Here is a 13,824-nt window from a genome sequence, read left to right on the forward strand (position 1 = left end):
TGTAGCATAAAAATCCATGCTTCAGGATTCGATGAACTCTTGGAAAGCATTTTCTGGATCCTGCTGGTTGTGGAAGTGTTTTCCCTGCAAAAAGTTGTCAAGATGCTTGAAGGAGTAGTAGTAGGTTGGCAAGAGGTCAGGTGAATATAGCGGATGAGGCAAAACTTCGTAGCCCAATTTGATCAACTTTTGAAGAGTTGGTTGTGCAGTGTGTGGTCCGGCATTGTTGTGAATAACTGAGCCCTTTCTCTTGACCAAGACCAGCTGCAGGCATTACAGTTTTCGGTGCATCTCATCGATTTGCTGAGCTTATTTCTCAGATGTAATGGTATCTCCGGGATTCGGAAAGCTGTAGTGGTTCAGACAGGCGGCAGACCACCAAACAGTGACCGTGACCTTTTTTTGGCGCAAGTTTGGCTTTGGCAAGTGCTTTGGAGCTTCTTTTCAGTTCAACCACTGAGCTGGCCGCACTGGTTGTCGTATAAAATCCACTTTTCATTGTGCATCACAATCAGGTCGAGAAATGGTTTATTGTTATTGTGCAGAATAAGAGAAGACAGCACTTCAAAATGACAATTTTTTTTATTTTCCCTCAGCTCCGGAGGCACCCACTTATCGCTTTTTCACCTTTCCAATTTGCTTCAAATGCTGAACAAGGTAGAATGGTAGAGGTTGAGTTCTTCAGCAACTTCTCGTGTAGTTGTAAAAGAATCAGCTTTGATAATTGCTCTCAATTGGTCATTGTTAACTGATAGCCAGCCACTGTGCTCCTCTTCTTCAAGGCTCTCATCTGCTTTGAAAACTTATTGAACTACCACTGCATTGTATGTTTGTTAGCAGTTCCTGGAACAAATGTGTTGTTGATGTTGCCAGTTGTCTCTGTTGCTTTACTTCCCATTTTGAACTTGAACAAGAAAATCCCTCAAATTTGCTTTTTCTAACGTCATTTCCATAGTCTAAAATAAATAACAATTAATAATTGATTACCAAAAGAGCAAGAAATATACATTAAAATGATGTATAACATAAACACATTTATTTAAGAATGTATTCCAATATCAAATGGCAAATTTCAACAATGCAAAAACCGCAGTTACTTTTGCACCAATGTCTATCTGGTGGTTAAGCCACAGCTCAGTGCATCATAAGCTCTTCAGTTAATGTCAGCTATTGTTATTGCAAACAAAGGTAATATTTAAGAGTAATTCAGCAGATATAGACTGCTGAGATAATATCTAAGGTACTTGTCTTTCTGGCTACCAATAGGCCTGTTTTGTTAGTGGCAGGAAAATGGCTGATTCTTATTCAATTTTGAGCCTGATGAAACACAGGAAGAAATTCTAGTCCTGGCTAACTAGGAATCTGGTAATTTTCCAGACATTTAGAAACTTTAATTAAACTAAATGGTGACATTCCCTTTTCTTCAGAGGCCAGATGGTACTACTAAAATGTCTGCAGAAAATTATAGTAATCAAGTAGAAAAATTAAAGGTAAAATTTACCAGAAAACAACTTTCATAATCACTTAAATGTGAGGGTCTTACTCTTTTTGTTTAATCAATGATTATATATCACATGCTATGTCTATTGGTGATGGTGACATCAGAATTATAATAATAAAGGATTATAAATATAAAAATATTTTAACATGTACTTGAGGTTCAAGCATGAATCACTAATGTTGAAAATGCCAGAAAAAATTATGTCATTATGTCACCACCACTGTAAATAACAGTATATTACTAGATAGTTAAATGCTTTTCTCTTTTATGTAATTGAAAGTAGCCTTTTTCCATGGATTGAAGTAAAAAAGAAAAAAGTTAAAAACCCTGTTATAGATGCTGGAAGTGAGTATAAATAAGTGAAATGTAATACCCACTCTGCAAGATCACAGATCCTGAAGTCATGGGATGTGTTTAGGAAATACTCATGAGACGTGAGTCCTGGTTCCAACTATTCCACTGATCAGCTGTGTAGCCTCAATTTCCTCAGTTGTAGGAGTAGAGGGGCTAGCATGCTAGTTATTTTAGGAAGATAAAGTAGAAACACTATTCTTATGCAAAGTTGTTTACATTCTAGATGAGTCAACAAGACTAATACCAGGAGCCTTTCAAGAACCACACTAGACAGTATTATTAAGCCCTGAATGGGTGGTACAAACTAGATATGCTACGGGAGCTTAGCAGAAGAAGTCAGTACGAGCTGAAGCAGGGAAGAGAGATGTTGTGGAGGGACAGTGAGGAGGAGTAGCAAGGAAGGGTACTGATGTTTCAGGCTCAGTAACAAGGATATAGTACCAGAAGTTCCAGCCTCAAGTTGGAGGGATCTGGTTGAATGTTGCAGTAACCACCCCGGACTCAAATCTCTTGAGTATTTCCTAAATACATACTATGACTTAAGGATCTGGGACCTGTGTCCTGGTTACCCTGTTGCCCTGTGGAGCCGATACATCCCTTGCTTGAGAGTAATTGGGAAAATTCGAACTTTGCATCTCTTTTACTTTCTACTGTGCCAGCATTTAGGTGCCCAAGTACGTACCCACTCATCTATCCACTTTCGATTCTCCAAAATTGTGTTGACATCTCTCATCCTCATCTGCTGTCATTTACACTCCTATTTTCTCTGTCATCTTTTGTTTCTTTGTTTTTATTTTAGTGTGTTTCAGGAGAGAGTGGAAATAAATGCAAGTTTTAATTCACCATGTTTATCCCAAAGTGCGCATGTTACTATCATGAACATTTTATTATTTTAGTGTTAGAAATCTCTCCAAATATTGCTAATTGCTTTTGGCACCTGTTAACAACAAGTGTATCTAAATATTTCTTTCTCTCTAATTATATTTTATCCAGTTATTTTAATTGGAAGCAATGAGTTCTATAAACCTATATTCTAATATGTAAAATGTTATAAATTCAAACCGTCAAATGATATCTATCAATTGGTATTTCGATGATTTGAAGAAGTCTTATTAAATATCCTTAAAGAGATTATGTTTGGGGCAATAACAACAATATAAGCAAGTGTGAAAAGCACCAAGTAATATAAAGAACAAGTGAGTGTACAAAATTAACCAGGAAGGAGAAATGGCACATATTGGAATAGTCAGAGGAGGCGTGAAGAGTACAAGGGAAGAATAGGCCATTTTAGGAAAGAAATTCATGAGCGAAGATATAAAAATAAAATATACCAGACATAATTTCTAATCAGTGACTAAACAAACATGATAAATGTATGGGAGACATTGAAAGGTAAGACTGGAAATACAATTTTTTGGGAAGTGGAGGATCTTGAATACTAGATCATGGCTAGTGGAATGGAAAGTAAAGGATAGCAACAGGACACATTATGATAGAAGAGTCCATCAATTTGGGGATTTTAATTAAAATGTTGTTAAGAAAGGTTACCATGTATTACCATTCAAAGTTTAAAACTCAAATTGTACATTCTTTTAGACTCTATGCTAATTTTAAAAGATTTCTTATTTCATGGCAGTTCCCTGATCTATTCTCTTGTTATTTTTTGTCTTTTTTTTTTTTTTTCTGGAAACTTTTCTGGGCCTGCTGGTATTGTTCTTGAAGGATATTAAAGAGAACGTCATAAAATATTTCACCATAGTTTTAAGCTGGAGTAGAATAATATTTTTCTATTTGCCACAGTTATAATATTTTCCTTGGCCTTTTGAGGACAACATCACTGCAGTGACTCCAAGAGAATCCCTTTCTCTGAACTCTAACATTTTGTGAAATTACTTACAGGAATTTTCAATTTGTCTGCATAGATCTACCCTAATAGAATAAAAAATACTTTAAGTAAAAACCTTAGTTATCTTTTAGGATTTAATAAATGTAGGTAATGAGAAGTAAAACAAATATATAACATGGCTTGTTGCATAAATAGGATGAAGAGAAGAAAGGAAAATTTAGAGGCAAACTTGGGAACATTTCTGAGCAATATACACTATAGAATATGTGATAACCTCATGAGAAATATTTGAACATTTCATGAGTTGGGATATTTATATGCAGATTTAACCAATAAGATAACGCACACGGGAAGTAATCTGGCATTGATAGGGAATAAACTAGTTGATTTAATTGATCTTTTGCATCTGAAAATTCACTGATGACATAAAACTAGAACAAATGTTTTCTTTTTGAGTTTTGGGTGCTTTGGGTATTGTCGTTTATGTGTAAGAGAAAGAGTCAGGACAGTTCTGTGGTAATGTTCTGGAAGCTCCACTTGCAGCAGGCCTTTTGCCAGGCCACCTTGTAAAATCTCGGCTTTTCTGTAATTATGTACTTTCCTTTTTTACTATGATAATTTTTCCTCATAATTCTATGAAGTAATTTTAAAATAGAAATTAAATATATAAAATTATTATGGCATCTCATTCTATGCACTAGGTAGGTTCTTGAAAATATATTTAGATAAAATACAACCGGGAACAGATAGGGGTTGGATACCTGAGAAGCATAGCAAAGATGCCAAAGCCGAATTTATACAGAAAATAAGTTTTTGTTGGTGGTGGGGTGGGGAGTATTTTGACCAATGTTGAATCATAACAGGAAAATATAAATCTGGAAAGGAGCAAGAGCAAAGGTGAGAGTGCTAGGGAGAAAATTCAAGGTCAGGATTTGTAAGAGCTAAGGAAGTCTGGGAACTAGAATTTCCGTAGACATTTTTTCTTTTCCTTTTTTTTCTTTTCCTGTTCAAATGCTCTAGAAATACTTGGTAGTTCAGCATAAATGACTAAAAAGCTTTACATTTTCTGATTCCTGTGATATTTTTCATCTGACAGTATGCTCTGGCATTGCCCAATTAATGGGAGGCTGCAGGGGGCAGGGAGGCGCAGATGAAAGGGAGAGAGGACTGTGGATAAAAGAGGGAGGTTCAGAATAACATTTGATCTTTCTTTTCTTCGTACTGTAGTTAGCAAATTCCATGTAAATTATTGTTGACTACTATGAAAGGAAAAGTAAGTATATTTTATGAACTATGTTAAGATAATTTGCTTATCAAAGAGAAGCATCTGTGCTCCAGTTGACACTGATTTTTTTTTAAAAGGGTTATAAAACCTGATATGAATCTTCAGTTTATTTATATATTTTTCTTGGGGAGAACTTTTTTTTAAAGGATATACACTGGGATGATTCGAAGGCCTTCTTGGCTTCTTTCAGAAAATGTTATCTACACGTCTTAAACTTGCAGCCATGCAATCAACTATTAAGAAGCCTAAGGAGTTCTGGATGCCTTTTCTGTTACCTGCCTGCTACCCTTGTAAGCACAATAGGCAGGATTTGGCCAACACTGATGATGTGTTTACTGTTGTTCAGCTCCAGGGCTTTTAACACAATAAGTCTGTAATTGTTCCTGTTCAGACTTTACATCCTGTTTTCATAACTGTACCCTTAATAATTGACCAGATTGCTTCTCAGGAAGACTTTTGAATGATTCATCATCTTAGAAGTTCTGCAGAAGGTTAATTATTTCAGAAAACATAGTATTGCTTAGTAACCTAATTTAAATTGCTATGCGAGTGTTGCAAGAGTGTCTTTGGAGGAAGACATATACGTGGATTTCTCAAATTTTGTTATGTGAAGTGAGAAAACTTCTTAGCATTTGTAGCTTTTTCTCTTTTTTTGAGATGGAGTCTTGCTCTGTCACTTAGGCTGGAGTGCAGTGGCGTGATCTCTGCTCACTACAACCTCTGCCTCCCAGGTTCAAGTGATTCTCCTGCCTCAGTCTCCCTAGTAGCTGAGATTACAGGTGCACTCCACCATGCCCAGCTAATTTTTGTATTTTTAGTAGAGATGGGGTTTTGCTATGTTGGCCAGGCTGGTTTCGATCCCCTGACCTCAGGTAATCCACCCGCTTCGGCTTCCCAAAGTTCTGGGATTACACACACGCCACTGCGCCTGGCCTCTAACTTTTTCTTGATCCCCTGATTTATCAGGGTTCGCCCCTCTTCCAATTAGCATATGTTTAAGAACTTAGAGGAAAGCTGCAAGGAAAGCTGTATAGTGGGGTAGTATTTCATGTCCAACCTGAGTTCAAATTCTGGTTTTTCTATCCACTAGGAGTAACTGTGATCCAGGAGAAGATATTTAATTTATTTAAACCTCAGTAGCTTCATCTATAAACCTGAGAGAAATAGCACCTACTTCACAGGGTTGATGTAAATATTAAACATGGTGCTGAATGAAAAATGCTTCCTATACTGTGTAACACTTAAGAAGCAGTAAGTGAGAGCTATTAAAAATATGAAGAATATAAATGTCACTAAATGAGACACATGCAAGTCCATTATTGCTTGGGTGTTTTCTCCCTCCAAAATAGAATAAAGCATTTTTAAAGTGTACATTATTTATAACAGACTTAGTTATTCTACTGAGAAATTATGTGTATCTTCGCATAGATGCTAATTCCTTGCTAAAACATTCTTGATTCATTTGTTATTGCTGAGTACTTTTGTATTCCTGACATAGTACAGGTGCTGATTGCTGACTTTATTGTGAAGATAGATAGAAGACCTCGTTTAACTAACCGAGAAAGGACTAAAAATCTTTATGTTCATGCCAAAGGAAAAGTAATTAATGTGAAATTTCAATATCACAAAAGAAAAATATTTGTTAAGACAAAATTAACATCATGGGTCTACCACATGAGATTTTCCATCAGCCAAAGTGAATTAATGTGGAAGGGAATAGGAAACTTAAGCTTTTTAAATGAATAATGATATAAAATAATTACATAATTCTAAAATGGGTAGTTTTTTTGTGTAAAAGTCGTTAATATAATACTATAATAAACTTTATTTTAAAACATTAATTTCAGACTGAAATTTTTAGAAAGAACTAAATATAAAATTGGTACTAATAGACTATTTTCTGTATGTTTGCAGATATAATTATGATTGAGTAAATACATGTAACATAATACAATCAGATTTAAATACTGTGTAAGATTAAGCACTTCCTGTGCTTTGGGAACTATTGTCTGGGATTTCTATTAACTCATGATTTAATGATTTAAATTAAAGTTGTCAAATCAATATTTGATATGCCATCTCAAAGAGCTTTAAGATCTTATAGAGAAAATTATTTCAGGTAAAAGGAATTCACATGTGGTATGAAGTCGTACAGAATCACAATTCAGTTTGGGAAGTCCATGTGTCTTAGTTGTGAGCGATAACAGGTCATGAGTTAAATTTGAAACTCTTTATTCATCACATCTTTTTTTTTTTTTTTTTTTTTTGGATTGGGGCTTTAGTCAGCCCATTCTGCCCACAAATAAGCTGTGATAAAATACAGTAGGTTTGTTCCAAAGTGCTCTGGCTTCCATTACAAAGAAACTTCTATTCTTTGTTGACTAGGGAAACCCAAAAGATACTCTAAAATTGGGAACTAATCATTGAGTGAACCAGAAAACAGGGTGCTAGTGTCAAGAAACATTCCTTTGGTTTATATTGTTAAAAGCTGGGGTGCTGTAGAAAGTTCACACATACATAAAGGGGTCCATTTGCTTACAAGTTCAATTTTTTAAAAAAGAGCATTAATGTAGATTTCAAGATTCATTGGAAGAATTGGATATTCACTATCTGAAAGGAAACATCACCCTGTGTTAATTTTTGTGTTACAAACCTAATGTTTTTAAAAAATCTTTCCTTAGTTTCTTAAGTATGGTTGGGTCCATAAAGGAAATTTACTTTCAGATAACTAAGTCCTTGTATTTTATCTGGAATGAATGATGAAAATCTTTTTGCTTAGCTATTCATGGTAAGGGCTATTTATACTGTGAGTTTTTAAATAAGCTCATGACATAATCTACTATATTTAAGGGTTTAGGCAAAATTTGAAATACACCCCCCAGGATATTAGAGCTCTCTTCACAGCACTTTGAGACCTAGCCTGTGAGTTCAGTGTGTTTGTTTGTAACATACCTGTTGGTAGAATCTTTTTGCTCAGAGACTGACAGAGAAACTATAAAGTATTCCTCATAGAATGACTTGAATGTGCTTCTCATAGGACAAGTTAATATCTTAGCTGTTGCTTTGTCTTTTTTCCTTATTTTACCTCAAAATATTGTTTTACATTTTGATTTTGAAATTGATTCATTTTCTCCCAATTCTTTGTGCTCTTATTACTGTAAATGACCTTAAAAGACCTGATTTTTAAATAGAGGCTATGGGAAAATAGAATTGCATATCACTGAAAATGACACCACCCTCCTCTTCCCTTTGCTTTTCCCTTATCCTCTGTCCATTTTAAGCCCCTACCCTATGCGGACTTTTTTTTTTCCCCCTGTGACATCCAACTGGTTCCTAACAGGGTTTCAGGTCTGAATTTGCTGATAAATAAATAAACTTTTTATTTTATCTTAGAACTGTTTTTATTTATTTTTATTTTATTTTAGAACAGTTTTTTTATTGATTTTTATTTTATTTTAGAACAGTTTTAGATTCATAACATTATTACAAAGCTAATACGCATATGCCCTACACCCAGTTTCCTCTATAGTTAACATTCTCCATTAGGATAGTATAGTACATTCGTTACAATTAATGAACCAATATTGATATATTATTATGGGGGTTATGTAACAGCAATATGACTTAGCACTATTGATATTGACCTTGATCATTTGGCTTGAGGGGTTTTTCAGGTTAAAATCTCACTTTTATTTTTTCTGAAGACCATCAAAGGGGTTTCCTGAAAATTTTAATGACATATTAATTTGATTTTTCATTGTTGGTGATGTGGTAAAGCTGCTATAAGTCTCTAAGTATTTCGGCAAAAATAATTTTGATGGTGGTAAAGAACATCTTATCTTTTTTTTATGTGTTGTAGGTGGGAATGAGATCTCGAAACCAAGGTGGTGAAAGTTCATCTGATGGGCATGTCTCCTGTCCCAAGCCCTCCCTCATCGGCAATGCTGGTGAAAAAAGTCTCTCAGAAGATGCCAAAAAGAAGAAGAAATCAAATAGGAAGGAGGATGATGTCATGGCCTCAGGAACTGTCAAACGACACCTAAAAACATCTGGAGAAAGTGAACGAAAGACTAAGAAATCCCTGGAGTTATCCAAAGAAGACCTCATCCAACTACTCAGTATAATGGAAGGAGAGTTGCAGGTAGAGTCAAACTTTCCCAACTATTGTGTCTTTGGTTTCTAAGCTATAAAACAAGAGAATGTAAATCTGTTCCTCTCTCTGAATAATGAACTTTATGGGGAAAGGAAATATGTTTCCCTTTTTTCTAAATCCCTAGTGCCTGGCACAAGTTTGCACTCAATAAATATTTGTTGAATGAATGCTAAATGAAAAAGTGCTGATTCTAACTTCAAACTTCTCTAGAAACAGAAAATTTCTTCAGTATATGATTTTGGTAATGATTTCATACAGATCCTTTTGGTCAGTAGGTAATCAGTTAGTTGATCTAATTTAGACATTGACTGTGACTGAAAAATGTAGAAATGCAGTGATTATTAAAATGGAGAGTTCAGGTCAATTGTTACTTTTGCTTTTTTCTAGGAGGTAGAGTGAAAGAGAGAAGGAGAGCTAGAGGCAAATAAGGCTTTGTTTAAACCAGCCTTATTGCCCAGTCTTTTCTTTCTTTTTTTTAACTTTCAGTCTCAATATTCTACAACATCATAGGAATTGAGATGCACAGAAATAAGCAGAGCATTGCATTCATTATGAAGAACCTAATAGTTTCCTAAACATTTTCAAATCTACCATCTTATATGATCACAATAAAAATGTGGGTATCATCTGTATTTTATAAGTGAAGAATCAGAGTCCCAGAAGGATTGAAAGTTTGTCTAGATCTTATCTCAAGCTTCCTGATTCTTCGTCCTATGCTCTTTCCTCCGCCCACCCCCACCAATCTTATTTAGTTGCCATGAGCCAGGTCCCTCCTTCCCATTAAGTCTATGTTTCTAGGGACCCAGGAGGCAGGCAGAAAGTCAGAATTCTTCTGAGTTTCTGAGCCCTGAACAATTATATTTCTGGAAGTAGAGGAACAATATTTTTTTTTGGAGAAGATGACTTAAAGAGTGGAGCTACTGTTTTCATTTTTGTTTTTATTAGTTTCTTAGCTTGCATGAGCCTTTGAAGAAATACTATTAGGTTGGTGCAAAAGTAATTACTTTAACAATTGCATGAAATAAAATCCTTGTTGGCTTATGGGTGCTGTTAGCTTTAGAGAGGTAATTGGCAGCCTACTCTAAACTAGGGTGGGTCACTCTGTTCCTGTTATCATCTGTGTGTGCATACAGATAAGGAAATCCCTGGGGTAAAGAAAAACAAACAACATACAAAACTTAAGTTTAAACAAACATGATTGTGCTTACCATTTACAGACTGAGAAAAATCACATTGGCATTTCACAGCAAAAGATAAAATTTTCTAGAGCAGCCACTGTTACTAAAAATAGCTTCACCACTCCCAGAAATGTGGTTAATGTTTTTGTCTATTAACATTGGTTGTGTACAGAGGCAGAATTACTTCACTTTTAAGCTACCCCCAGCCAAAAGCTATTGACCTGAGTGAAAGGTATAATTTTTGCCTTAGAAACCTTCACAAAACAACATCATTAGTTCACTTTTCTCCATCCATAAAGGCTTTTGTGAAGCCAGTGGCTCTTGCAGACTCTAATTTCTGCATAATGCTGTTATATCATGGTGAACTCTGGAAAGTATTTAAGATTCATGTGGTTTTTATGTTCATAGTGGTGCTAGATAAGGTTTCAGATCCTAGCTATACAAAATATAAACTCACACCTCTGAAATATTAAAGAAATTAGTGAGACGGCTCCAAAGAAATGCATTTTGCTTTCCATTAATCTTTATAAATACAATATACCTACATTACATTATAGATAAATTCTTGAGCAGCTATCAGTAAGTAAAAAGTGCAAGACATCATTTATGTGGGAAACAGTGAAGAGAAGGATAAATGAAGGACCTGCTATTTTAAGAAATTCCCTGGTGAATTCATTTGCAAAGCAGATAATCTATTCCATATATATATATATGCACACACACATATACAAGTCCATATATATAAACATATGTCCTTGTAAATGCAGATTTAACTATGATAGATTTGTTTAAAATGAGAGTGCTCCTATATTTAGAGCTATAGATCTATATTCTTGTAGTAGTAGACACTTGTCTTCTAGTAGCATTGTCATGTGGGGGGTGTTGTAGCTAAGAGTGGGAGGGAGTTAACATTAGCAAATGTGAGTGCACTGGTAAAAATGTAGAACTTATCAGCCATCATACTGAACGGGCAAAAGCTGGAAGCATTCCCTTTGAAAACCGGCACAAGACAAGGATGCCCTCTCTCACCAGTCCTATTCAACATAGTATTAGAAGTTCTGGCCAGGGCAATCAAGCAAGAGAAAGAAATAAAAGTATTCAAATAGGAAGAGAGGAAGTCAAATTATCTCTATGTGGAGATAACAAGATCGTATATTTAGAAAACCCCATCATTTCAGCCCAAAAACTCCTTAAACTGATAAGCAACTTCAGCAAAGTCTCAGGATACAAAATCAATGTGCAAAAATCACAAGCATTTCAATATGCCAATAATAGACAAACAGAGAGTCAAATCATGAGCAAACTCCCATTCACAATTGCTACAAGGAGAATAAAATACCTAGGAATACATCTTACAAGAAATGTGAAGGACCTCTTCAAGGAGAACTACAAACCGCTGCTCAAGGAAATAAGAGAGGACACAAACAAATGGAAAAACATTCCATGCTCATGGATAGGAAGAATCAATATCATGAAAATGGCCATATTGCCCAAGGTAATTTATAGATTCAATGCTGTTCCCATCAAACTACCACTGACTTTCTTCACAGAATTAGAAAAAACTACTTTAAATTCCATATGGAGCCAAAAAAGAGCCCGTACAGCCAAGACAATCCTAAGCAAAAAGAACAAAGCTGGAGGCATCACGCTACCTGACTTCAAACTATACTACAAGTCTACAGAAACCAAAACATCATGGTACTGGTACCAAAAAAGATATATAGACAATGGAACAGAACAGATGCCTCAGAAATAGCACCACACATCTACAACTATCTGATCTTTGACAAACCTGACAAAAACAATGGGGAAAGGATTCTCTATTTAATAAATGGTGTTGGGAAAACGGGCTAACCATATGCAGAAAACTGAAACTGGACCCCTTCCTTACACCTTATACAAATATTAACTTAAGATGGATTAAAGATTTAAACATAAGACCTAAAACCATAAAAACCCTAGAAGAGGCCGGGCGCGGTGGCTCAAGCCTGTAATCCCAGCACTTTGGGAGGCCGAGACGGGCGGATCACGAGGTCAGGAGATCGAGACCATCCTGGCTAACACGGTGAAACCCCGTCTCTATTAAGAAATACAAAAAACTAGCCGGGCGAGGTGGCGGGCGCCTGTAGTCACAGCTACTCGGGAGGCTGAGGCCGGAGAGTGGCATAAACCCGGGAGGCGGAGCTTGCAGTGAGCTGAGATCCGGCCACTGCACTCCAGCCTGGGTGACAGAGCGAGACTCCATCTCAAAAAAAAAAAAAAAAAAAAAAAAAAACCCTAGAAGAAAACCTAGGCAATACCATTCAGGACATAGGCATGGGCAAAGACTTCATGACTAAAACACCAAAAGCAATGGCAACAAAAGCCAAAATTGACAAATGGGATCTAATTAAGCTGAAGAGCTTCTTCACAGCAAAAGAAACTATCATCAGCATGAACAGGCAACCTATAGAATGGGAGAAAATTATTGCAATCTATCCATCTGACAAAGGGCTATTATCCAGAATCTACAAGGAACAGGTTTACAAGAAAAAAGCCAACAACCCCATCAAAAAGTGGGCAAAAGATATAAACAGACACTTTTCAAAAGAAGATATTTATGTGGCCAACAGACATATGATAAATAGCTCATCATCACTGGTCATTTGACAAATGCAAATCAAAACCACAATGAGATACCATCTCACACCAGTTAGAATGGCGATCATTAAAATGTCAGGAAACAAAAGATGCTGGAGAGGATGTGGAGAAATAGGAACACTCTTACACTGTTGGTGGGAGTGTAAATTAGTTCAGCCATTGTGGAAAACAGTATGGTGATTCCTCAAGGATCTAGAGTCAGAAGTACCATTTGACCCAGCAATCCCATTAGTGGGTATATACCCAAATGATTATAAGTCATTCTACTGTAAAGACACATGCACACATATGTTTATTGCAGCACTATTCACAATAGCAAAAAAATGGAACCAAAAAAAATAGCAAACTTCGAACCAACCCAAATGCCATCAAAACTAGACTGGATAAAGAAAATGTGGCATATATACACCATGGAATACTAATGCAGCCATAAAAAAGAATGAGTTCACGTCCTTTCCAGGGACATGGATGAAGCTGGAAACCATCATTCTCAGCAAACTAACACAGGAACAGAAAACCAAACACCACATGTTCTCACTCATAAGTGAGAGTTGAACAACGAAAACATATGGGCACAGTGAGGGGAACATCACACACCCGGGCCTGTCAGAGGTTGGGGCGCAAGGGGAGGGATAGCATTAGGAGAAATACCTAATGTAGATGATGGGTTGATGACTGCAGGAAGCTACCATGGCGCTTATATACCTATGTAACAAACTTGCATGTTATGCACATATATCCCAGAACTTAAAGTATAATAATAAAAAAAAATCTCAAAAAAAAATGTGGAAGGTATGTGCAAGGTTTACTAGACTAGAGATAAGAAAAAAAAAAAATCTTTCTGAATGGCTGGTGCTGGGAGGAGAA

The 13,824-nt window shown here is 36.0% G+C and overlaps 1 protein-coding gene across 8 annotated transcripts in view; it reads left to right on the forward strand.

Annotated features, from left to right (window-relative positions):
- Positions 1 to 13,824, forward strand: part of LOC105479439 (filamin A interacting protein 1) — a 236,757-nt gene that overhangs the window by 101,281 nt on the left and 121,652 nt on the right. For all 8 annotated transcript variants that reach the window (XM_011737390.2, XM_011737394.3, XM_011737391.3 and 5 more), the window contains one exon: positions 8,846 to 9,127. In XM_011737390.2, coding sequence (XP_011735692.1) covers positions 8,852 to 9,127 — 276 coding nt within the window. In that variant the 5' untranslated portion in view covers positions 8,846 to 8,851. The remainder of the gene's footprint in view (positions 1 to 8,845; positions 9,128 to 13,824) is intronic.

The sequence above is a fragment of the Macaca nemestrina genome, chromosome 5, assembly GCF_043159975.1.
Source record: "Macaca nemestrina isolate mMacNem1 chromosome 5, mMacNem.hap1, whole genome shotgun sequence".
Classification (NCBI taxonomy): domain Eukaryota; kingdom Metazoa; phylum Chordata; class Mammalia; order Primates; family Cercopithecidae; genus Macaca; species Macaca nemestrina.